Source organism: Chiloscyllium plagiosum, unplaced genomic scaffold (genome assembly GCF_037043375.1).
Source record: "Chiloscyllium plagiosum isolate Xiang-an unplaced genomic scaffold, Cpla_swu_hap1 HiC_scaffold_1, whole genome shotgun sequence".
Taxonomy (NCBI): domain Eukaryota; kingdom Metazoa; phylum Chordata; class Chondrichthyes; order Orectolobiformes; family Hemiscylliidae; genus Chiloscyllium; species Chiloscyllium plagiosum.
In genome coordinates, this window is record NW_028270139.1 from 83,300,050 (window position 1) to 83,326,674 (window position 26,625).

Sequence of the window (26,625 nt, forward strand, 5' to 3'; positions counted from 1 at the left end):
TTTATTTATTCACTCCTGGCACATGGGCATCGCTGACTGGGCCAGCATTTATTCTGGATTAGTGGTGCTGGAAGAGCACAGCAGTTCAGGCAGCATCCAAGGAGCTTCGAAATCGACGTTTCGGGCAAAAGCCCTTCATCAGGAATAAAAGGACTTTTGCCCGAAACGTCGATTTCGAAGCTCCTCGGATGCTGCCTGAACTGCTATGCTCTTCCAGCACCACTAATCCAGAATCTGGTTTCCAGCATCTGCATCATTGTTTTTACTAGCATTTATTGCCCGTCTCTAGTTGCCCTTGTGAAGGCATTGGTGAGCTGCGCCGTTGAACCTCTGCAGTCCATGTACTGTGGGTTGACCCACAATGCGCTCAGACAGCGAGAAATTTCCAAGTTAGGATGGTGAGTGTCATAGAGATGTACAGCATGGAAACAGACCCTTCGGTCCAACCTGTCCATGCCGACCAGATATCCCAACCCAATCTAGTCCCACCTGCCAGCACCTCGCCCATATCCCTCCAAACCCTTCCTATTCATATACCCATCTAAATGCCCCTTAAATTTTGCAATTGTACCAGCCTCCACCACATCCTCTGGCAGCTCATTCCATACACGTACCACCCTCTGTGTGAAACAGTTGCCCCTTAGGTCTCTTTTATATCTTTCCCCTCTCACCCTAAACCTATGCCCTCTAGTTCTGGACTCCCTGACCCCAAGGAAAAGACTTTGTCTATTTATCCTATCCACACCTCTCATAATTTTGTAAACCTCTATAAGATCACTACTCAGCCTCCGACGCTCCAGGGAAAACAGCCCCAGCCTGTTCAGCCTCTCCCTATAGCTCAAATCCTCAAACCCTGGCAACATCCTTTTGTCTTGGAGGGGAACTTGTTGGTGATTGTAATCCCGTGTATTTGCTGCCCTTGTCCTTCTAGATGGAAGTGGTGGTGGGTTTTGAAAGGGCTATATGATGACCTTTGGTGAACCTGTACTTACTAATATGATTGCTGCATGTAGCCAGTCCTAAATGTGTTGTCGAATAACTCCATACCTCGTTAGAGAATCCAAGTTCATGCAACACTCTTAACACCTAAAGCCAGTCTGGGGTATTTAGAGGAGAAAGTGAGGTCTGCAGATGCTGGAGATCAGAGCAGAAAATGTGTTGCTGGAAAAGCGCAGCAGGTCAGGCAGCATCAAGGGAACAGGAGAATCGACGTTTCGGACATAAGCCCTTCTTCAGGAGGGCTGAGTTTCCTGAAGAAGGGCTTATGCCCGAAACATCGATTCTCCTGTTCCCTGGATGCTGCCTGACCTGCTGCGCTTTTCCAGCAACACATTTTCAGCTCTGGGGTATTTAGAGACAGCCTGTAACCCTTAAACACTTTCATTATGATCCCAGGTTCTCACTGCATTTGTGTGAAGTGGAACACATTGTGGAGAGTGAGATTCAGTGTGCTCCTGGCCTTGTATGTGCTGTTGTTCTCCATCTGCTGCAACAGCAATGACTTTATCACAATCATGATTTGGAGATGCCGGTGTTGGACTGGGGTGTACAAAGTTAAAAATCACACAACACTAGGTTATTGTCCAATTAAACTTGTTGGACTATAACCTGGTGTTGTGATTTTTAATTTTATCATTATCTTTTTTTTAATATTGACTCCTGGGAAATGGGCATTGCTGGCAGTGTGAACATTTATTGCCCATCCCTAGTTGCTTTTGAGAAGGCGGTGGTGACCTGTCTTAAACTGCTGCTGTCCAAATGCTGTACATTGATCCACAATGACATTAAGGAGCGAATTTCAGGATTTTGACCCAGTGACAATGAAGTAAAAGTGATAGATTTCCAAGATGGTGGGTGGCTTGGAGGGGAGCTTACAGATGGTGGTGTTCCCATGTCTCTTCTTGATGGAAATAATCATGAGTTTGGAAGGTGCTGTCTGAAGACTTTTGGTGAATTTCTGCAGTGCATCTTGTAGATAGTACACACTATTGCTATTGAGTGTCAGTGTTAGAGACAGTAGATTCTTTTGGATGTAGTGCCAATCAAGCAGGCTACTTTGTCATGTATGGTGTCCAGCTTTTTGAGTGTTGTTGAAGCTGCACCCATCTAGGCAAGTGGGGAGTATTCCACATATTCCTGACTTGTGCCTTGTAGCTGGTGGACAGGCTTTGAGGAGTCAGAAGGTGAGTTTTTTTGCTCCAGTATTCCTAGCAGACAAGCAGGAGGCTGAAAGAATGCAGCAAGCCAGGCAGCATCAGAAGGTGGAGAAGTTGATGTTTCAGGTGTAACCCTTCTTCAGGACTCAGTATTCCGAGCCTCTGACCTGTTCTTGGAGCCACCATGTTTATTGACAGTCAAACTGTGTTTCTTGTCAACAGTAACCCCAAGGATATTGATAGTGGGGGATTCAGTGATGGTAACATTATTGATGTTGAAGAGTGGTGATTAGATTGCCTCGGATTGGGAGATGGTCATAACCTGGTTTTTGTGGAGCATGAATGTTACTTGCCACTTGTCAGCCCAAGCCTGGATATTTTCCTGACCTTGTTGCATTTGAACATGGACTGCTTAAGTATCTGAGGAGTCATGAATGGTGCTAAACTTGGTGCAATGATCAATGAACATCTCCACTTCTGACCTTATGATGGTGGAGAGGACATTGATGAAGCAGCAGAAGGTGGATGGCCTGCAGACACAACTCTGAGGAATTCCTGCAGAGATGCTCTGGAACTGAGATAATTGTCCTTGCACAGCCATGACCATCTTCCTATGTGTAAGCTATGACTCCAACTAGCGGAGAGTTTGCACCCAATACCCATTGTTTCCAGTTTTCCTCGGGGTCCTTGATGCCACACTGAATCAGTGCAGCCTTGATGTCAAGGGTTGTCACTCTCACCTCCTTTCTGGAAATCAGCTCTTTTGTCCATGTTTGAACCAGGCTGTAATGAGGTCAGGGGCTGAGTGGCCCTGGTAGAACTCAAACTGTGTGTCACTGATCAGGTTATTGTGAGCAGGTGCTGCTTGATAACACTGTTGATGACACCTTCCATCACTTTACTGATGATCGAGAGGAGACTGATTGGGGCTATATTTGGCCGGGTTGGATTTGTCTTGCTTTTTATGTACAGGACATACCTGGGCAATTTTTCACATAGACACCAGTGTTATAGCTGTACTGGAACAGATTAGCTAGGGTAGTGGCAAGTTCTGGAGCATGAGTCATCAGTATTATTGAGAGAATGTTGTCAGGACCTATTGTGTATGCAGTATCTAGTGCCTCCAATCATTTCTTGAAGTCATGTGGAGTGAATCAAGTTGGCTGAAGACTGGTATCTGTAATGCCGGAACCATTGGAGAAGGTGAAGATGGATCTTCGACTTGGCACCTCTGGCTGAGGGTTGCTGGGAATGCTTCAGCCTTACCTTTTGCACCGATATGCTGGGTTCTTCCATCATTGAGGATACTGATATTTGTGGTGCTTCCTCCTCCAGTGAGTTGTTTAATTGACCCCCACCATTTATGACTGGATTTGGCAGGACTGCAGAGCTTAGATCTGATCTATAGGTTGTGGTATTACTTTAATCTATCTATCATTTTTTGTTGATACTGTTTGTCATGCAAGTAATTCTGTTTCGTTGCTTCATCAGGTTGACCCCTCATTTTCAGGTATGTCTGCTGCTCCTGGCATGCCCTCCTGCACTCTCCATTGAACCAGCGTTGATCCCCTGGCTTGATAGTAATAGTCTAGTGTGGGGTATGCCGAGCCATGAGGTTGCAGATTGTGCTAGAGTACAGTTCTGCTGCTTTTGATGGCTCACAGCACCTCCTGGATGCCCAGTCTTGAGTTGCCAGATCTGTTCGAAGTCTGTCCCATTTAGCACGGTGATAGTGCCACACAACACGGTGGAGGTTATTCTCAATGTAAAGGCGGGACTTTGTCTCCACAAGGACAATGCAATGGTCACTCTTACCTATACTGTCATAGATACATTTGCAGCTGACAGATTGGTAAGGGTGAGGTCAAGTGTATTTTTCCCTCTTGGTTCCCTCATCGTCTGCCACAGACTCAGTCAAGCAGCTATGTCCTTTAGGACCCAGCCAGTTTGATCAGCTGTCCTGCTGCCGAGCCACTCTTGGTAGTGGACATTGAAATCCCCCACTCAGAGTACATTTTGTATGGCCCTTGCCATCCTCAATGCTTCCTCCAAGTGTTGTTCAATATGGAGAAGTACCAATTCGTCAGTCAAGGGAGGGCGATAAGTGGTAATCAGCATGAGTTTCTTTGTCCATGTTTAATCTAAAGCCACGAAGCTTCATGGGATCCAGAGTGAATGTTAAGAACTCCCAGAGCAACTCCCTCCCGACTGTATACCACTATGCTACCACGTCTGTTGGATGTGTCCTGCCACTGTGACAGGACATATCCAGGGATGGTCATAGTGGTGTCTAGGACAATGTCTGTCAGGTATGATTCTGTGAGTTTGACTGTGTGAGGCTGTTGGGAGACAGCTCTCTCAATGTTGGCATTCGCCCCCAGATTTTACTAAATAGTCTTTACAGAGTCAACTGGGCTGTTCCTGCCATTGTCTTTTCTGGTAGTCAAGCAGGGGGCTGGAAGAACACAGCAAATCAGGCTGTAACCCTTTTTCAGTCCTGAAGAAGGGATATACTCGAAACATTGACTTCTCCACCTCCTGATGCTGCCTGGCTTGCTGTGTTCTTCCAGTCTCCTGCTTGTCTACCTTGGATTCCAGCAACTGCACTTTTATTGTCTTTTCCAGGTCTAAATCGATGCTGGATGGACCAACCAGTTTAATTTCTTTCTTAAGTCTTTGTAGTGATTAATACAACTGAGTGGCTTGCTAGGCCATTTCAGAGGGCAGTTAAGAGTCAACCACATTGCTGTGGGTCTCTAACATTATCATGTCAGACAGTGGGAAGGGGTAGACAGATTGGGAAAAGTCTTGTCAGGAGCTGATCTCTCCACTGCCCAGTTTGGCTGACTGGTTGGCTCTGTGCTGTAGATTTGATTTAATTCTGAACACAGCAGCAAGAGAGGAGGCAGCAAGTTTACAAAGAGGGTAAGGAGCAACTTCATTCTGAGCACGGTACTGAAAGAAGTGGCAGTGAATTTAAAAAGAGCGTGTAGAGCAGGGAGTGACGTTGTTCTGAACACAGTACCAAGAGAGACTAAGTGTGGAAAACAAAATTCAAGAGTGCTGTCACAGGAAATCTGAGTTTATTGGATGTTGAGAAGCTGCTCTTAAGGAGTAGTCTAAATAGCTAAAATCTTAGAACAAAGTATAATTTGTAAAGAATAGGATTTCAGGAAGGAACATGAGCAAAAGGAAGGTCAAATTAAATCAAGTCAAAAGAAAATAACTTTATTTCCTTCAGTTTTACTTTATTAATTTTTTTGTATTTAGTTTATACTTATCCTAAGGATAACAAATAGTTTTTAAGAGTTACGAGATGCTAAATCAATGGGGAAAGTGGAATGTCTCTCCCATGGTATGTGTAAAGTCATGGACATTATTATGTCCCAAACAAACACATCTAAAGGAAATGTCACTGCTTGCACAACCTTGAGCACTTGGTTTCTGAACTTGACCAGCAGCAGGAGACACTGTTGTGTTTCCGTGAGGCAGAGAATTACATAGATAACACATATAGAGGGAGGTTGTCACACCACAGATTAGATTCATCCAGGTGGAGAGGGAATGCCTATTACCAGACAAACTAAGGAAACAAGTGAGGTAATACAGGAGTCTCCTGTGTCTCTTGTGCTTGCTAGGAAGAAGTGAGGACTGCAGATGCTGGAGATCAGCGTCGAGAGTGTGGTGCTGGAAAAGCACAGCAGGTCAGGCAGCATCCAAGGAGCAGGAGAATCGATGTTTTGGGCATAAGCCTTTCATCAAGAATGAGGCTTGTGGATTGGGGGGAGGTAGCTGGGAAAGCGATTGGTGGATGAAGATGAGGGAGAAGGTGATATTTCAGAGGGGGGGGCAGTGATGGACAGACCAGAGGGCGGTGCCAAGTTGGAGGCTTGGGATCGGGATAATATGGGGGGAGGGGAAATGAGGAAGCTGTTGAAATCCACATTTATCCCATATGGCTGCAGGTTCCCAAGACGAAATATGAGGCGTTCTTCCTCCAGGCATTGGTTGGTAACGGTTTGGTGGTAGAGGAGGCCAAGGACCTGCATGTCCTTGATGGAGTGGGTGGTGGGGTTGGTGGGTCTGGGTGTCCCAGAGATGTTCTCTGAAACAATCTGGAAGAAGGTGTTCTGTCTCCCTGATGTAGAGGAGATCACAGCGGGTGCAATGGATGCAGTAGATGACATTGGTAGAGGTACAGGTGAATTTCTGACTGAAGTGGAAGGATCCCTTGGGGCCTTGGATGGGGAATGGTATGGACGCAGGTTTTGCACTCCCTGCAGTGGCAGGGAAAGATGCCAGGTGTGGGCTGGTGGGGGGTGTGGACTGACAAGGGAATCGCAGAAGGAATGGTGTTTTCGGCACACTGATAGGGATGGGGAGGGAAATATATGTCTGGTGTTGGGGTCTGTTTAGAGGTATGCGGAAGTGGCAGAGGATGATGCATTGTATGCGGAGGTTGGTGGAGTGGAAGGTGAGGACCGGGGGGTTCTGTCCTTGTTGCGTTGGGAGGGGTGGGGTTCAAGGGTGGTGGTGTGTGAAGAGGAGGAGATACGCTGGAGGTTATCATCAACCACGTGGGAAGGGAAATTGTGATTGTGGAAGAAGAAGGCCATCTGGGATTTTCTGAGGTGGAATTGGTCATCCTGGGAACAGATGCAGCAGAGGTGGAGGAATTGGGAATAAGGGATGGCGTTTTTACAGGGAGTAGGGTGGGAGGTGGTGAGTCTAGGTAGCTTTGGGAGTCGGTGGCTTGTAGTATATGTTTGTGGTTAGTCACTCCACATTTTATCGACTCTGACTGTGCAGCACACGCAGTCCTCACTATCTGTCAATTGAATCTCTTTCCATGGAGGAGAGGAAACCATCTCATAAAATGAACTGTAGGGGCAGAATTGTTCAGGTAGTGGGGCAAAGAAAATGTAACTCCGCATCTCTTTGACACTTCATGGACTGGAGGTGAGATTTCAGCCTGGACAGGTGGCCTCTACTGAAACTCCAGAGTGTGACAGAACTGCCAGCTGCCCAAATTCAATATACTGTTTGCAATGGTAACTAGAGAGATGCTGTGAGGAACAAGTGCAATGAATAGAGTTGTTTGGAGGGGGGGGGGGTGGATGCTGGTGTATAGGTGGTGATTTGGTGACTGGGTTCGAAAGGCCAGGGCTGTCCCATCTGCTGAGCCTTCCACCCTACCGCTGTTTGACTTCCTCCCACCGGTTTTCTCATCGTGGCTAGGCTAGAAGTTGGATTTAAGTTGCTAGTAATTGGGGTGAAGGTGGATGGGACACTATAACTCTTCCCCACCATCCCATTAAATCTGTGGAGAGGTTTGGGGGATAGGGTGGATGGATGGTGGGAAGGGCACTCTGGGAAATCTCCCAGCTCCTCCTGCTGCAAACTCATCAGTGGGATCCCTTAACTTTTCTGTCCCAGTGTCACTGATTAATGAAGGGGTAAGGAGTAAGTTACTTGAAAGCCGATCATCAGTAATTGAAGTAGGTGGCTTCCCTCAGCCCCCCATCACTCATGTAAGGTGTAGTCAGAGGCAAAGAATTTCCATGTGTTGGAACAGAGCAGCTATGCGAATGAGCGTTTAGTAGCTTTGTTAAGTACAAGATGTGCAATCTTCAAAAGTTTGAGGATTTGAATTTAACACAAATGCATGGGAGCAGAATGTAAGAAAGTTTCCATGATCTTTAAGGCATAATAGCATAATTGATGAACCTGAAGGCTGAGAACAAAATTCATGCCCAGATTAAATAACTAAATGGCACTGATTGTTTTGACTTCAAATATACTTGAAAGCTATTTCAGTTAAATTGTAACAATATACTGTTTGCATCCTGCTAAGATAATGTAAAATGCATTGAAGCCCCACAATCAATTATCTTATGAGTAGTGAGCCACTTTCACTCCTTGTTACAATCCAAACATGATATAAGAGTTGCCAAAGGAAAAACACAAATGGACCACATTATCTGTTCCCAAATAATGTTCATCCTGAACCTGGCAGAGGAATAAGTGTGCAATACAAAGTCCTACTGAAGAAGGTATTGTTATAGAAAACATTGCGATACAATAATACACTGACACTAATTTCAAGAAAGATAGGAACACTCATTCTCTGCTTGGTACAAATTCAGAAGGTCGTATCTTCATAACTGTAGACTTTAATGAATACCACCATCCATGCCAAGTATACCAAACAATTCCATCATCTGTTTTTGAAGAGAAAGGTCCTCTCTTGTAATAATATCCATTCAGGTTAGCAGAGTGACATCTGCAAAATTCAAAATGAAAAATCATTTAACAAATGGAAATATTAAAGAAATTGGCATTTCATGACAGTAACTTCTATTAATATATTTCCCTGATTAATGCTAGTGCAGACAGTCTGTATTTCAAAGTAACACAGACTACCCTATCTAAGTTGCAGCCTTAAAACTTAATGGTGAATAAATTACTGCTTATAATAATTTAATTTATACTAATAGTAGAATGTAACATAATTTCCATTATATCTTTCTTTATTTCCTAAATCTATCTGTGATTATAATAGGTTGCTCTGTTTGTTACTATTCTTTCTCCCATTTTTTTCTCTATAAATCTTTTGTTATTGTGACAATTGGACTTATGAATACTGGTTGGTTGGAGATGGTGTCGATTTTTCTGTTCCTTGGGTGCTGCCTGACCTGCTGTGCTTTTCCAGCACCACTCTTATTCAGTGATATTTTAGCAGGTGGAGGGAAGCCTGTGACTTGGATGCACAAGATCATTTTTGATTATGAGCATTTTATATGGCCTAGAGGTTGTCAAGTTTTTGGAACTGAGTTCCACTGTCACTGTTTGAGAACATCTGTAAACAGATTAATTCCAGTCTGCGGAGCACTTTGTGATATGGACTGCAGGTCTTAGCAAGTTCCCTATGTATTGGCTTCTCTAGTGTTAGAAGTCATGTATGAAAGTCCAAGTATCATATCCCATTGTTAGCGAGTATTTCTTAACATTTGTTCTTCAGATGCAGACCAGACTGGTGAGGCAGAAGGAACAGCTCCTGAATCCATGAGCAGATCTCCTCCAGTCTTTGTTTCTACTCCTCTACGACTACACACCTTTATTGGAGCCGACACAAATATGGAGTAATCTGATTTGCCTCACCAACCTATTCCTAATCCTCCAGATTTCCCTGTCTATATGTTCATGGTTCTGGCAATTAGCTGAGAGTTGTTGACAGCAAAGCAAATAGTTTTTTCTTTTTCCAAAAACATATGTGTGGAGGTGCAGCATCCTAGGAGGTGGAGACAAAGACTGGAGGAGGTCTGCTTATGATTGACAACAGCTACCAGAAGTGCTTTGGAGCCAAGAGCTGTTCCTCTTGTCTTACCTGTCCGAAGAGCTCTTGCATCCGAAGAGCAAATGTTTAGAAATTTTCACTGTCAATCGGATATGACATTGAATTTTCTCAATGACCATAAGCATTTTCCTGGAGTAGGTTAGTCATGAGTGCAAGCGAAAAGCAAGGAATTAACATTGAGCTGATGCTATAGATTTCTTTTGTCAGCTTTATACATGGCCTTTTGACACCAGAGAAACCAATATACAGGGAACTTCCTAAATCCTGCAGTCCATATCACAAAGTGCTCTATAGAGTGGAATTAGTCTGATTACAGATGTTCTGAAATGATTTAAGTGGAGCCCAGTTCCAAAGACTTGATAATCCTGTGGCCGTATAAAATGTTCGTATTCAAAAATGGTCTTGTGCCTCCAAGTCACAGGCCACTAAACCATCACACCATTAACTCACTCAAGTTATTGAAATAATGTCCAAGACCCATTCTGGGATTGGTTTCAAGCTTCCTGTTTGAGCAGCTCACTGTCTCTAATCTGGACTCAAAATCGATCCCAGATTTATCTTTGTTTCTTAGTGTCTACCTGCCCTGTCCCACAACCACTAGATTACCTCATTTGCTGAAAGCACACTGAATATCATTTTTTCACAATGGTAATATTTTTTCATATATTGCAACTGACATGAACATTAGAAAACAGAATTTTTGCGAATGAATGTTGGGACTTCTAAAGGTTACTTTAATATTTTTAAAGACAGGTACAGTGCCCAGCTGCGTCCATTGAGAAGTAAAATTCATCCATCATGAAGGAGAAGGTACTGGGAAAGCTGAAAGGTCTGAAGGTGGATAAATCACCCAGACCCAATGAACTACACAGAGGAAGTGAGGACTGCAGATGTGGGAGATCAGCATTGAGAGTGTGGTGCTGGAAAAGCACAGCAGGTCAGGCAGCATCCGAGGAGCAGGAGAATTGACGTTTCGGGCAAAAACCCTTCATCAGGAATGAGGCTTGTGGGCGGGTGACTGAGGGATAAATGGGAGCGGGAGGTGGGATTGGATGGGAAGGTAGCTGAGAATGTGATAGGTAGGTGAAGATGAGGAAGAAGGTGATGGTCAGAGAGGAGGGTGGAGCAGATAGATGGGAAAGTTGACGGATAGGTCAGGAGGGTGGTGTCAAGTTGGAGGCTTGGGACTGGGATAATGTGGGGAAAGGGGAAATTAGGAAACTGGTGAAATCCACATTTATCCCGTGTGGTTGCAGGGTCCCAAGGCTGGATATGAGGCTTGTGGGCCGGGGAGGGGTTGAAAGATCAATGGGATGGGGGTGGGGTTGTCTCAGCTACGTTCGCACCCCCAACCCCACCCCTATCCCATTGATCTCTCAGCCCTCCAGCCGACAAGCCTCATTCCTGATGAAGGGCTTATGTCCTTCAGGCGTCAGGTCCTAAAGGTTCGGCGATGGAGGAGGCCCAGGACCTGCATGTCCTTGGCAGAGTGGGGGAGTTGAAGTGTGGGTGTCCCATAGATATTTTCTGAAACATTCCACAAGTAGGTGTCCTGTCTCCCCTGATCTTCAGGACATGGCTGAAAAACCTCAGGGCAGAGTAGATGACCTGTGGAGCAGTGAGAGAGCGGCGCACTGAGATCCTTGTAGAGCGAGGAGGATAACTTCTTCAAGGTAGGCATCCTTGGAAGAGCCTTCACAATAGGGTTGAAATCAATTAGGAGAAAGTGAGGACTGCAGATGCTGGAGACCAGAGTCGAGAGTGTGGTGCTGGAAAAGCACAGCAGGTCAGGCAGCATCCGAGGAGCAAGAGAATTGACGTTTTGGGCATAAGCCCTTCATCAGGAATAAGGCTTGTCGGCTGGAGGACTGAGAAATAAATGGAATGGGGATGGGGATGGGGGTGGGGTTGGGGGGTGCAAAGGTAGCTGAGACAACCCCACCCCCATCCCATTGATCTTTCAGCCCCCCCACCGGCCCACAAGCCTCATTCCTGATGAAGGGGTTATGTCCAAAATGTCAATTCTCCTGCCTCTTGGATGCTGCCTGACCCAATGGACTACACCCTAGAGTTCTAAAAAAGATAGTTGACAAGATTCTTGAAGTATTGCTGGTTATCTTTCAGGATTCAGGGAGGGTTCCAGATGACTAGACAATGGCTAAAGTAAAGTTTAAGAAGGGAGAGAGGCAGAAATCAGAAAATTATAGACCAGTTAGCCTGACTTCAGTTGTTGAGAAAATTTTAAGATCCAGTATTAAGGAGAATATCTCAGAGTAATTGGAAGTGCCTGGTAAAATAGGCTGAATCAGAACAGCTTCATGAAGGGAACATCATGCTTGACAAATCTGTGAGAATTCTTTGAGGAAATAACATGCAAGTTAGACAGAGCCAATGGACATCATCTATTTGGATTTCAAGAAGGCCTTTGACAAGGAACCATACAGGAGACTGCCAAATAAAATAAGAGCCCATGGTGTTAGGAGCAAGGTACTAGCATGGATAGAGGTATGGCTGACTGGCAGAAGGCAGAGAGTGGGGTAAAGGGATTTTTTTTCAGGTTGACAACTAGTGAATAGTGGGGTTCTGCAGGGATCAGTGTTCATGTTATGTATTAATGATCTGGATGAAGGAACTGAGGGTACTGTTGCTAAATTTGCAAATGACATCAAAAGTAGGTAGAGGGACAAATAATGTTGAGGAAGCAGGGAGGCTACAGCAGGACTTTGACTGGCTATAAGAGTGGGCAAAGAAGTGGCAGATGGAATAAAATGTGGGTAAGTGTGAGGTTATGCATTTTGGTAGAAAGATCATTTTCTAAATGGGTAAGGTTTCGAAAATCTGAAGTACAAAAAGTCTTAGTTCAGGATTCTCTTAAGGTTGACATGTAGGTTCAGTTGGCAGTTAGGAAGACAAATACAATGCTCGCATTCATTTTAATGGGGTTAGAATACAAGAACAGAGATACTACTGAGGCTGTACAAGACTTTCGTCAGACTGCATTTGGAATATTGTGAGCAGTTCTGGGCACCATATCCAAGGAAGGGTGTGCTGTCATTGGACGGGTCAAGAGGAGGTTGACAAGAATGATTCTGGGGATGTCATATGAGGAGCAGTTGAGGACTCTGGGTCTGTACTCAGTGAAGTTTAGAAGGATAAGGGTGGATCTCATTGGAACTTACAGAATACTGTGGGGCCTGGATAGATGAAGAAGATGTTTCCACTCGTAGGAGAGACTAGAACACATGGGCACAACCTCAGAGTGAAGGGATGACTCTTTTGAACTCAGCCAGCATGTGGTTAACCTGTGGAACTCATTGCTGCTGAAGTCTTTGGAAGCCACATCATTGAGTGTATTTAAGACAGAGATAGATAAGTTCTTGATTAAGGGTTATGTGGGAAGAAGGCAGCAGAATGGCATTGAGAAAGATATCAGCCAATGGTGGAGTAGATTCGATGGGCCAAATGGCCTAATTCTCCATAGGAGAATTCTGCTCCTATATATTATGCTGTTATGGTCTAAATTGTTGTGGTGCTTTAATCCTTGAAACATCATCGTTTCTGTTTGGCATTACAAATTCAATTGTACTTGGCCCTATTTCAAGCAGCAATAAATGTTCTGATCAATAATTCGCTCTCTGAGTGGTTTTCAGGAACTTTGTGTTTTTACCTTGCATGGATGATAATTCAGAGATTGCTGAATTCAGAAACTAAACAGCAGTTAAAATCATGTCAGTGCCTCATATCCTGCAGACACCTTTATCTGATTGAATATCTCTGGTCTCATTTCCTGGAGAAAGTTACATTTAGTTTCATGCATTCTACTGTGAGAGTACAAAATGGAGGAAGGAACATTTAGCTTACATGTAGATGTTCAACTCCACAGTTTCAAATTTCACAGATTCCTGAAGAAGGGCTTATGCCCGAAACGTCGATTCTCCTGTTCCTTTGATGCTGCCTGACCTGCGTTTTTCCAGCAACACATTTTTAAGCTCCACAGTTTCAAATAAAAGGCTCAGTTTGAGTGACTCCCCTATTTGTCAATTGCAAAATTACCTGCTAATGTAGTGTGGACAATTGTCATTGCTGGTTTAATGGATAGAAATTATCCTGTTTAAAAATGAGTGACAGTAAAGTCTTTCACATTCTGGTCTAGCACTAATACCAGTAATATATGAACTATTGGCAAATGCATTCAGCAAGAAAAATAACTAATCTTTCACAAACCTGTTATACCACCAACCAGCTTTGTCTTCCCTTGCACAGTTTCCCTCATAGCGGTCATTATCTCTGTCCTTTGTGCTGAACCTCATGCCATTGTGATTGGCCCACCATGCAACTTCTGGATGAAACGTACCACTCAGTGAGTCTCCTGCAGTTCCAGAATAGTCACCAAAGGTTAACTGGTATGAATTCTGTGAAGGAAAAATAAGCAATGTACATGTGGGTTTGTTTTAATTAGTGTTCCTACAAAGCAGCGTCCATCATTAAGGATGGTATCAAAGTTCTGCCTTTTGCCATGTGAGACCACTGTGTTCTGGTGTGCCACTGTTGGCCCATGAGTTAGACTTCTTGGTTTAGTGAATGCTGTTTCTCAGGACAAGGATTAAAAAAAAGGAGACAATTCAACAAGAGTACATTTGGTACAATGTGTGTCTGCAGATCGCAAGGTTATATCAGGACAGACAAAACTAAGTTGTCAGGCTGATCACCTGACTGAAAAATAATTTTGTTCACAGGCCATCAAGAATTGGATGCAGAGAATGATCCTTGCCATTGAAAGAGGCTGAAAGTTCACCTGACATGGGCCTATTTTGATTGACATCCGAAAATTGCTGACACTTTGATGTCCCCAGGCAGCTCACTCATGGAGTGGACTGAAAGACGTGATCATTGCATCCCTCCAGTAAATGATGAAGAAGATTGAGCAGGGCTGTGATTTGGCTCTGAGGGAGCATAGTGCTGCTCTGGAGAAAGGGTAATTAGATTGGAAGAGAGTTTTTCAAATTTGACAGCATTTATGTATGTAAATTGTTGCCTTATTTGTTTAACCATTACATGAAATGGCGTATTAGTTGGACAATATCTGAGTTCCTTGAATCCACAAAAAGAGCTGCAACATTTTTGACAAGGTTTCTGTTTCAATTACTTAACATCACATTCCTTCTCGAAGTTTATTAAAAGATTTGGTTATTTTCCCTTGAATTTAAAAACATATTTCCATTGCACTCATGCAAACAGGTACAACAATATGAATTACAGCAAAGACCAAAAGATACAATTATAAATTTGATTAGCTCAGACACTTAATAGTCCTCACCTGCTCATTTTGCACTCTGAAACTTCTATATTGGGCATTACGTTTTTCGCCATCCCAGTCAGTAAGATCAATTTTCAAATTATAGTCTCCTGATAGAAAAATATGAAAAACTTAAGTTTTCATCTATTTGTCGGTTAGTTTGTCAAATGACAATCCTGAATGACCTTGGTTGTTTGTGATTAAACTCTGCCCCCACTTCTAGATTCCTCCATAAGAGGAAATATCCTTCAAGGATCTACCCTGCCAAGCCCCCTTGGAATCTTATAGGTTTCATAAGATCACCTCTCAATTTTAGAAACACCACTGAGCAGAAGTCGAACCCACTCAGCCTTTCTTCATGAGACAGCGCCTTCATCCCAAGAACCAGACTAATGAACCTTCTGTAAGTTGCTTTGGGTGCAAAGTTATTGTGTATCCTTCCTACAGTAAACACCAAGCTGCTGTACTCGAAGTGCAGCCTGACCTGTTCCCTGCACAGCTGTAGCCAAACTTCCCACTTTATACTCAATCCAACTTGCAATAAAGTCATAAATTCCATTTGCCTTTCTAATTATTTACTGTACCTCCAGGCAAACATTATGATTCATGGACAAAGATACTCAAATATTTGTATGGTAGCATTCTGCAGTCTTTCAACCTCAAATTTTCCCATATTATTTGATTTGATTTAATTTATTATTGTCACATGTAGCTAGGTACAGCATAAAATTGTGTGTGTGGTACAGGCAAATCATACCATACAAAATGCATTGGGATGACAGAACAGAGTGAAGAATACAATGTTATAGCTGCAGAGAAGATGTACAAAGAGTGAGATCAATGGTTAAGTTTAAAATTTGAGAGGTCCATTCAGATGACTGATAACAGCATCTGTTGGTATGTGTGTTTTTGTATCTTTTGCCTGATGGAAGAGGTTGGAAAAGGTAATAACCAAGGTGGGAGGGGAGTTTGATTATGTTGGCTGCCTTCCCAAAGCAGTGAGGATGTATAGATGGAGTCAATGGATAGAAGGTTGGATTGCATGATGGGCTGTGTTCACAACTCTCTGTAGTTTCTTACGGCCCTAGGAAGAGCAGTTGCCATATCAAGCTGTGAATGCATCCAGATAGAATGCATTCTATGGTGCCTATGAAAATTCTTACGAATATTTATGTACATGCTGATTTTCTTTAGCCTCCGAAGGAAGTAAAGGCATTGTTGGGCTTTCTTGACTGTGGGTGGACCAGAACAGATTGTTGGTAATCATCACTCACAGGAACTTGACACTTTCAACAATTTCCACCTTACCACTGTTGATATAGGCTCTTTGAAACCCCATTCTTTCATACCTAACTTGATATGATTCAAAAAACTTATCTACAATACTGTGTTTCCCTTCATCAAATTCATCACTGCATTTCATAAATTGTTGAGGTCCCAGCACTGATACCTTCAGCAGTCCATGAGTTATACTGGAGTAGTTATCCTTTATCCATGCTGGTATATCAGCCCAATATTATGAAGTCACATCTTGTGCAGTATTGTTTTATGTGGCATCTTAGCGAATCCAAAATTACTAGATGCACTAGTTACCCTCTATCCACCTATGCTGGTTAACATTCTCAAAGAACTTCAATAAATTTATCTGAACAAAATTCATTTAATGAAACTATGACTCTGCCTGATTATTATGATGTTCTAAGCGTGTTAACAACTATCTCGTTCATCATGGATTCCAGCATTTTGTAAATAACACCTCTTAGATAACTAGCATGAGGTTTCCTGACTCTCTCTTGAATTTGTGGTTTTCGAAGCTGCTGGAATCTTTCCAGAGTATCAGAGATTTTGCAAGATTCCAACCACTGCACCAAGTGGTTGCACGGCTATGTTGGTTCAGTTAGCTGGACAGCTAGTCTGCAATACAGAGTGGCGCTAAGAGTATGGGTTCAATTTCCACACTGGCTGAGGTTACAGTGAAGGGTTTTCCTTCTCAAATTGTTCCCTGACCTAAGGTGTGGTGACCCTCAGGTGAAATCACCTTCAGTCATCTCTCTCCAAAGAGACAGCAGCCTGAGTTGGTCTGGTACGAGTTTAGTGATTTTTCTCTCCATCTTACTGTTCTGAATTCATGTGTTCAAGCTGTATAACTGATTTTCAACATTGAGTTCTGCCAACATTTGTGGTTCATAAAATTCTAGGGCACTACAATACATAAACTTAAGATAGCACCAATTTTTGTTCTAGTGAACTGGCACCTACACTGCTCTTGTACTATCTGCTGCAAACTACTTGTATAATGTGTCTTACCACATGCAGGGTCCATCTTAATCTTATTCTCTAAATCAGTACATAGACAGTATCTGACCTTTTTACCAAGTGTAAAATCAAGTGATGATTTTTCTTCACCATGAGTGTCTTGTTGGTCTTTTATCAGTTGCTATTCCTCCATTGCACTGCCAGGTATCAGTCCTTTGGTATCTGAGAGTTTGTGGTGAGGTAAGGTGGGTTGGGGGGTGGGACACATGGAGAGCAAGAAGTGCTCAAACCATTTGAGGTTTGCAAATTAGAAGTTACTGTGGGGTGAAGGTACCTGGAATGTGAAAATACAGTCAACTCAAGGGATTTAACTCTCATTGGCTGTGGCTTCAGCAGTGGATGGTCTGATGTGTTGAGCACCATCTCCTCCATGAAATGTACATGTTGCTGTACCTGTTTACATTCTGCTGCCTTTACTACATGCCTTCTAACTCTGAGAGAGAGGAAAGCACCAGTGAATGTGATAAGTTTGGTCTTGTCAATGTTGAATAACTGTCAGTGTATGCAAGATGTGAGGTGGACGAGAGGCTTGCTACGTATGTGAGAAAGAGGTAAAGCTTTGAAGATTACGTAGGTTATGATTGAAGAGATGAGTAGCTGAGAGATTGATCCAATGAGCAGTGGGAGAGGTAGGAGGTATAGTTGTAAGAAATGCATTTGAACACATGTTCACTGACCTTGATCACTTGCCTGCAATTATTGAATTATTTTATTTTTTCACATTCAGCTCCTTAGAGCTTGACTCCTGTCATAGATATTCTGTCTCATTGCCTTCTGAAAGGCAGTGAGAAAGAGGGAAAGGTCACCCATGAGTTCTGTGGCAAAAGAATTTGTGAAGGGTTTCAATGGGATGGCATAAAAAGAAAGGCTGATACTTGTACCCACTGATTGCTTCATGCATTGACAGGCCTTTCTGTGTACAATGTTTAGGAACATGGAGAAATCCAGCACCATCTTGTTTGAGGGTTTTGCACCAAGCTTAAGTTCATGCTCTCCAGTGTCGTAATCGTGACCCTGTAACCACTTGTGGATGCATCCATTGTGCATAGCCGAGTGGCAATGACTTATCTTTCATTGCAGAAACCAGCCAATATCTGGATGCTGCAGTGGGAGCTCCAACTACTCTCCTACAAGCTCAGCTTGGAACTACCATGAACAGATTGCTGTCACCATAGTTATGAACACCAACATTCAAAAGGGGTTTGTTAGGTTTCATAGAAAGTATGGTGCTCAAACCTATTGTCCTCTATCAGGATGACAGCTTCAACCTCCCCCTGTAATGGTATCTCATCACCAGATCATCCTTTACTTACACATGGAAAGTCCTTGATACTGATCCAGCTCCGAGGAGAAAGTGAGGACTGCAGATGCTGGAGATCAGGCCTCAGCGGTGTAAAGGTCAGTGCGCCAAACTACTACCGCGCATCCCTTGTCTGCCGGTTTGATAGTGAGGTTGGGGTTGGAACGGAGGGAGTGGAGGGCTGCATGTTCCGACAGTGAGAGGTTGGAGTGGTTGAGAGGGGTGGAGATGTTGAGGCGGTTAATGTTGCGGCAGCAGTTGGCTATGAAGAGATCGAGGACGGGTAAGAGGCCAGCACGGGGTGTCCAGGTGAATGGGATGTGTTGGAGGCGGGAGAAGGGGTCGTCAGAGGGTGGGCAAGAATCCTGGTTGAAGAAGTAGGCACGGAGGCGAAGGCGGCAGAAGAATTGTTCAATGTCACGCCGCGTGTTGAACTCGTTAATCCGAGAGCGTAGGGGAATGAAGGTGAGGCCTCTGCTGAGGACTGATCTTTCATCCTCAGAGAGGGGTAGTTCTGGAGGGATAGTGAAAACACGACGGCTGGGAGCTAGGACCTGGTGTGGGGCTGGAGCTGGGAGTGGGGGCGGGGACTGAGATCGGCATGGGGGCGGGTTTGGGCGTGGGGGCGAGGACGGAGATTGGCGTTGTGGCGGGGTTAGGCGTGGTGACGGAGATCGCCGTAGGGGCGGGGTTAGGCATGGTGATAAAGATCGGCGTGGGTGGGGTTAAGCGTGGTGACAGAGATCGGCGTGGGGGCGGAGACACATGCGGCGTGGTGGTTGTGCAGGTTAGTGATATCACTGGGGGCAGAAGTGGCTGCGGCACGGTAGTAGTTTGGTGCACCGACCTTTACACCGCTGAGGCTAAACGCCAGCTTGCGGACACCTCCCCCTACTCACCCCTTAACCATGACCCCACCTTCCATCACCAAACCATCATCTCCCAGACCATCCATAACCTCATCACCTCAGGGGATCTCCCATCAACCGCCTACAACCTCAGTCCCACAACCCTGCACCGTCTGTTTCTACCTCCTGCCCAAAATCCACAAACCTGACTGCCCCGGCCGACCCATTGTCTCAGCCTGCTCCTGCCCCACTGAACTCATCTCTGCATACCTCGACACGGTCCTGTCACCCTTAGTCCAAGAACTCCCCACCTACGTTCGGGACACCACCCATGCCCTCCACCTCCTCCATGATTTTCGCTTCCCCGGTACCCAACGCCTTATCTTCCCAATGGACATCCAGTCCCTGTACACCTCCATCCCCCATCACGAAGGACTCAAAGCCCTCCGCTTCTTCCTTTCCCGCCGTACCAACCAGTACCCTTCCACTGACACCCTCCTTCGACTGACTGAACTGGTCCTCAACCTGAACAACTTCTCTTTCCAATCCTCCCACTTCCTCCAAACCAAAGGAGTAGCCATGGGCACCCGCTTGGGCCCCAGCTATGCCTGCCTCTTTGTAGGATATGTGGAACAGTCCATCTTCCGCAGCTACACTGGCACCACCCCCCACCTTTTCCTCCGCCACATCGATGACTTATCGGCGCTGCCTCGTGCTCCCACGAGGAGGTCGAACAGTTCACCCACTTTACCAATACCTTCCACCCCGACCTCAAATTCACCTGGACCGTCTCATATTCCTCCCTCCCCTTCCTAGACCTTTCCATTTCTATCTCGGGTGACCGAATCAACACGGACATTTACTATAAACCGATCGACTCCCACAGCTACCTAGACTACACCTCCTCCCACCCTGCCCCCTGTACAAATGCCATTCCATATTCCCAATTCCTTCGTCTCCGCCGCATCTGCTCCCAGGAGGACCAGTTCTAATACCGTACAACCCAGATGGCCTCCTTCTTCAAAGACTGCAATTTCCCCCCAGACATGGTCAACGATGCCCTCCACCGCATCTCCCCCACTTCCCGCTCCTCCGCCCTTGAGCCCCGCCCCTCCAACCGCCACCAGGACAGAACCCCACTGGTCCTCACCTACCACCCCAACAACCTCCATATACAGCGTATCATCCACCATCATTTCCGCCACCTCCAAATGGACCCCACCACCAGGGATATATTTCCCTCCCCTCCCCTATCAGTGTTCCGAAAAGACCACTCCCTCCGTGACTCCCTCGTCAGGTCCACACCCCCCACCAACCCAACCTCTACTCCAGGCACCTTCCCCTGCAACCACAAGAAATGCAAAACTTGCGCCCACACCTCCCCCCTTACTTCCCTCCAAGGCCCCAAGGGATCCTTCCATATCCGCCACAAATTCACCTGCACCTCCATACACATCATTTATTGCATCCGCTGCACCTGATGTGGCCTCCTCTATATTTGGGAGACAGGCCGCCTACTTGGGGAACGTTTCAGAGAACACCTCTGGGACACCTGGACCAACCAACCCAACCTCCCTGTGGCTCAACACTTCAACTCCCCCTCCCACTCCACCAAGGACATGCAGGTCCTTGGACTCCTCCATCGCCAGACCATAGCAACACGACGGTTGGAGGAAGAGCGCCTCATCTTCCGCCGAGGAACCCTCCAACCACAAGGGATGAACTCAGATTTCTCCAGTTTCCTCATTTCCCCTCCCCCCACCTTGTCTCAGTCAAATCCCTTGAACTCAGCATCACCTTCCTAACCTGCCATCTTCTTCCTGACCTCTCCACCCCCACCCCACTCCGGCCTATCTCCCTTACCTTGACCTCCTTCCATTTCCAACGCCCCTCTCCCAAGTCCCTCCTCCCTACCTTTTATCTTAGCCTGCTGTACACACTTTCCTCATTCCTGAAGAAGGGCTCATGCCCGAAACGTCGATTCTCCTGCTCCTTGGATACTGATCCAGCTCCCTCAAAGTCAGCTTGCAGAGTGAACAGGATGTCTGACACCCAAGTTTTTAATCAGTCAGCCAGTGCTCCCTGATCAGCCCAGGTGAACAGCCCCAATCAGGGAACACATATTCTATGACGTCCACCTGGCTGAACTTGTTACAATCACTACACTGACCTCTGTGACTATACAGTGTACACGAACACCAACTAGTCACCAAAAGACATGACCCACTATCACTAGCATCCTTGCATTCAGACAAAGAAGGACGTCACTTTGACTGGGACAACACATCAAAGGATAGACCAAACAGAGACACGCACGGGAATTCTTAGAGCCTGGCATTCAAACCGGAACTCCATCAACAAAAACATCAATTTTGACCCCATCTACCATCCTCTGAGAAAAAGAACCGGAAATGATACTACCCACCTTAAGAGACCAAGACACATAAATAGAAAGTGTGACATAACACCAGCACTTCACCGTGCTGAAAAGTCTGAAAACAAATCTGCCAGCGCAGCACGCAAACTTACAACCAGAAAACTTCTCTTCCTATCTGCCATTTCCAACAGGGATTGCAATGTCGTGTCAGAACATTTGGGAACATGCCACTGCACTGTCACATCACAATTTACTCTTCTTCCTATTCAGAATCACTGAACAAACTATTCCAGCAAATAAGATGCAAGTGAGTTGCAAGCTAACTTGAAGTGTGGCATAAATTTGAGTGCCTGGTGAGGCATGCATGTAACCAATAGCACATTTGGCTTGAGCTGTATCGAGGAATTCTGCAAATTAACAGGCAGCGTGAAGTTGGTCAAGCAATCTAAAGGGGCCAAATGGCCTCAGCCTGCTTTTACTTATTACAGGTAGTTCTTCTATAACACAATGGTTGCGTTCTTGTGAAACCTCACATTTTAGAAAAATTGCACTTTCAAAACAGCGCTTAAAGTGTTGGTGATGTAATTATGTTGCAGCCAACATATGTTTTAAATGTTCGTGCTTTAGAAACAGTGTCCCCAGTCCGTCAATTGCATTACAACAAATTTGCGGTAAAGAAACACTTGTTATAGCAGAACAACCTGTATGTCTTTATGGTTGCATGACAAGGAGATGTGGAGATGAAGTACTCATCATAATCCCCAGACCTATTTGCAGCTTTTATCAACTTCTTGGCCCTCTCCCAAGCCAAGTATCTCCAATGTCCTCCAATAATTATAATGGATTATACATGATTTTAAATTTGCAATTTATAAAATTTTTGATTGCCAAGGGTGATGTACATTTTGCATCCAGCACGGTGTCTTTAACTGATACAGTGATGCTTATGTTATCCTTGTAACTGGGTCAGGGATCCCACAATATTGAAAAATCCAATAGATGATTTTTACAGCTCACCAATATATACAAATATTACATTCATAGAAACTTCAGTGTCTGCACTAACATTGAGCTGTTTGTTTACAAGCAGTGGTCTGTTTCCATCAGAATGCCATGTTTCAAATGACCACAGCTGAGATGGAGTCTGAGATCTTTACATCCTCAGGTCACATGCTATGATGATATCCTGCACATGTCTCTTAAAGGTATGTTTACATACTGTGTCTGTTAAAGGTATATAGATTAACTGACTGTGAGATATAACACAAGGTGTATTTAGGGATATGGAACCAATATGATAGTTGGATAGATCAGCTCCTGTTCCTATATTCATATAAGTAAAATGCTTTAAAAAGAAAATGAATGAAAATATTGAAAGAAAATCGTTAATATATATATTGAGTCCCAATCTACATAGTTTCTGGCAGCAGTGGGAAATAAATGTCATCTTTTGTTTATTAATTATCACTTTAGGTGGAAAGGAAATGGGATGCTGGGAATAATTGCAAGTTAAAAGTGAGCAACTGTGTTTGTTGTTCTGTTCCTGTCTTGCAGTGCATTGAGTGTTTATGTTTCTTTTGATGACAAAGGCACTCATTTGATTCAAATAGAATGTTGTGAATAAATCTAAATTGGACTCCTGTGATTAATAGCTGACCACTGAGTTATTTTAGTGGCATAATGAGAGGCACACCCAGTAAAGCCTTTCCCTGAAGATACAGAGGTGCTAAACAACAAGGTTTAAACCTTTTGGTTTGGTACAGAAAAACAAAGGTCCTACAACTAATGCCCAGGTCTCGATCCTTCCCAATTTGCCCTTCCATTTCCCAAGCCCAAAATTTTGGCAGATGTATTGTAACTTCCTTGGGTGTTGAATTTTCCCCTGCAAAGACATATAAATGAAATTCAGTGGTGAATATCAACCAGAGTTCACAGAAACACCTGAGCTTCTGATCTATGCATAGTGCTGGCTTTCTGCTCAAGGTATATTATTGTCTAAACGGATACAGATGGGTGAATTATAATTAGGGGCAAAAGTATAGTCCGCGTTGCAGAACATACTTTCCAAATTAGGACTGGATTTGTTCGGACTATAATCACTGAAGTTTAGAAGAATGAGGGGGGGGGGTCTCATTGAAACTTTTAAAATTCATATAGATTAGACAGGGTAAATGCAGGAAAGATGTTTCTGATGACCAAGGAATCCAGAACCAGGATCATAGTCTAGGCATTTGAGGTGTCCATTTAGTACCTGGGTGAGGAGAAATTTCTTCACCAAGAGTCAGTGAGCCTATGGAATTCTATGCCATAGAAAGGGCTTGAGGCCAAAACATTGCAAGTTTCAAGGAGTTAGATATAGTTCATAGGACTAAAGGGATCAAAGGGTACAGGGAGAAAGAATGAACAGAATGTTGAGTTGGATGATCAGCTATGATCATACTAAATTACAAACCAGGCTTGAAGGACCAAGTGGGCACCTGCACATCCATCAATGTCACTTATTGTATCCATTGCTCCCGATGCGGTCTCTTCTACATTGGGGAGACTGGATGCCTCTTCGCAGAGCGCTTCAGGGAATATCTCCGGGACACCCGCACCAATCAACCCCACTGCCTCATGGCCCAACATTTCAACTCCCCCTCCCACTCGGCCAAGGACATGCAGGTTTTGGGCCTCCTGCACCGCTGCTCCCTCACCACCTGGCGCCTCATTTTCCACCTCGGACCACTTCAACCCCAGGACATCAATGTGGACTTCACCAGTCTCCTCATTTTCCCTCCCATCCCACCTTACCCCAGTTCCAACCTTCCAGCTCAGTACTGTCCTCATGACCTGTCCTACCTGCCAATCTCCCTTCCCACGTATCCGCTCCATCCTCCCCTCTGTCCCATCACCCCCATCCCCATTCACCTATTGTACTCTTTGCTACCTTCTCCCCAGTCCCCCCCGCCCCCATTTATCTTTCCACCCTGGAGACTCTGTGCCTCTATTCCTGATGAAGGGCTTTTGCCCGGAATGTCAATTTTCCTGCTCCTTGGATGCTGCCTGACCTGCTGTGCTTTTCCAGCACCAGTCTAATCTAAACACTTGAAGGACCAAGTGCCCTACTCCTCGTACTGTTTTCTATGTTTCTATGTTTTTTTTTATATTTACAACCCAAAAACATATAAAATGTGCCTTTGCGTCCTGGTGCCCAGTGTTGCTACAGACTGCAGGGGAGTGGGCATGTCATGACTGTATCACTCTACTAATAATCCAGATCAAATGAACTCAAATTTTTGTAACACATTGTTGTAACTTGATATTAAAGTCAATCTAAAAATAAATATTGAAAATAAAAATGCATTCAGCAAAAGTGTTCATGAAGCTGTCAGTTTGCATTAAAAGCCAACTAGTTTAATAATGATCTTCATGTAAGTGAGGTAGGTAGGAGGATTCTGAATTCAGGAGTGGAGGAGCCTCAGCCCTTGACCTTGTTCAACAGGTATGAGATTTTTGCTCCCTATATGGATGAGGAAAAGGGCTCTGGACAGGATGAGCCAGCTGACCATGGCAGCATGGTGCAGAAGGCCATTCAAGAGGGGGGAGCAAAAAGACAAGTAGTTTTTAGAGGGGATTCTATAATTAGGGGGACAGAGCCGGATCGGGAGTCCTGCATGATGTGTTGCCTGCCCAGTGCCAGGGTGCAGAACATCTCTGATCAGCTTGAAAGGATATTGGAGCGGGAGGGAGAAGATCCAGTTGTTGTGGTCCACTTTGGCACTAACAGCATAGGCAAGGCTAGGAAGGAGGACCTGTTTGGGGAGTATCATGTACTAGGAAGGAAATTGAAGAACAGGTCCTCGAGGGTCATAATCTCTGGATTACTGCCCGAGCCATGTACTAATTGGCATAGGGATAAAAAAATTAGGGAAGTAAACATGTGGCTGAGAGATTAGTATCGAAAGAGGGATTCCATTTAATGGGACATTGGCATCAGTTTTAGAATCGGGGTGATCTGTACCGATGGGATGGTCTCCTCCTGAATTGATCTTGAACCAATGTTCTGGCAAAAAGGATAAATAGGGTGGTCACTAGGACTTTAAACTTGTGAGTCTGGGGAAAGGAAAGGAAAAGCAACAGGGAGTATGGAGTCAAGGAGAAAGATAAGCAGCAGGTTAGCATGTGTGCAGGGTTTAAGTTCAAGGCAGACTAGGAATGAAGCAAAAGGGAAGGATAACTTAGGACATATTACAAGAGATGATGGAAATCATGAGGATAAGAAAATTAGCATTAAGGTGCTTTACCTGAATGCTCGTAATATTCGAAACAAAGTCGATGAATTAACGGCACAAATCATCATGAATGATTGTGACGTGGTTGCAGAGGGTTCAGGACTGGCAGTTAAACATCCAAGGATTCACAAATTATCGAAAAGACAGGGATGTGGGCAGTGGAGCAGGGTTGCCTTGTTAGTTAAGAATGAAATTAAATCTATGGCACTGAATGACATAGGATCAGATGATGGGGAGTCTGTTTGGGTGGAGGTGAGGAACCACAAAGGCAAAAAAACCATAATGGGAGTTATGTACAGACCTCCCAGCAGTGGTCAGGACCAGGGGCGCAAGATGTACCAGGAACTAGATAGGGCATGTCAGAAAGGCAAGGTCACGGTGATCATGGGGAACTTCAATATGTAAATGGACTGGATGAACAATGTTGCTGGTGGGTCCAAAGAAAGGGAATTCATGGAATGCTTACAGGATGGGTGTTTGGAACAGCTTGTGATGGAGCCCGCAAGGAAGCAGGCTATTCTGGACTTAATGCTCTGTAATGAGCCAGACTTTATGAAAGATCTTAAAGTAAGGGAACACTTTGGAGGCATTGATCATAATATGGTAGAGTTCAGTCTGCAATCTGAAATAGAGAAGGCAAAATTGGATGTAATGGTGTTATAATTAAATAAAGGTGCATGAGAGGGGCATGAGAAAGGAAC

General features: G+C 44.6%; 1 protein-coding gene across 1 annotated transcript in view; it reads right to left on the reverse strand.

The window, feature by feature from the left end:
- Nucleotides 1–5,383: 5,383 nt before the first annotated feature.
- Nucleotides 5,384–26,625, reverse strand: part of fgl1 (fibrinogen-like 1) — a 37,784-nt gene continuing 16,542 nt past the window's right edge. Inside the window, exons 6-8 of the mRNA XM_043690033.2 lie at nucleotides 14,831–14,919; nucleotides 13,738–13,925; nucleotides 5,384–8,439 (exon numbers count right to left, since the gene is read on the reverse strand). Of these exons, the coding sequence (XP_043545968.1) occupies nucleotides 8,277–8,439; nucleotides 13,738–13,925; nucleotides 14,831–14,919 (440 nt within the window). The 3' untranslated portion in view covers nucleotides 5,384–8,276. The remainder of the gene's footprint in view (nucleotides 8,440–13,737; nucleotides 13,926–14,830; nucleotides 14,920–26,625) is intronic.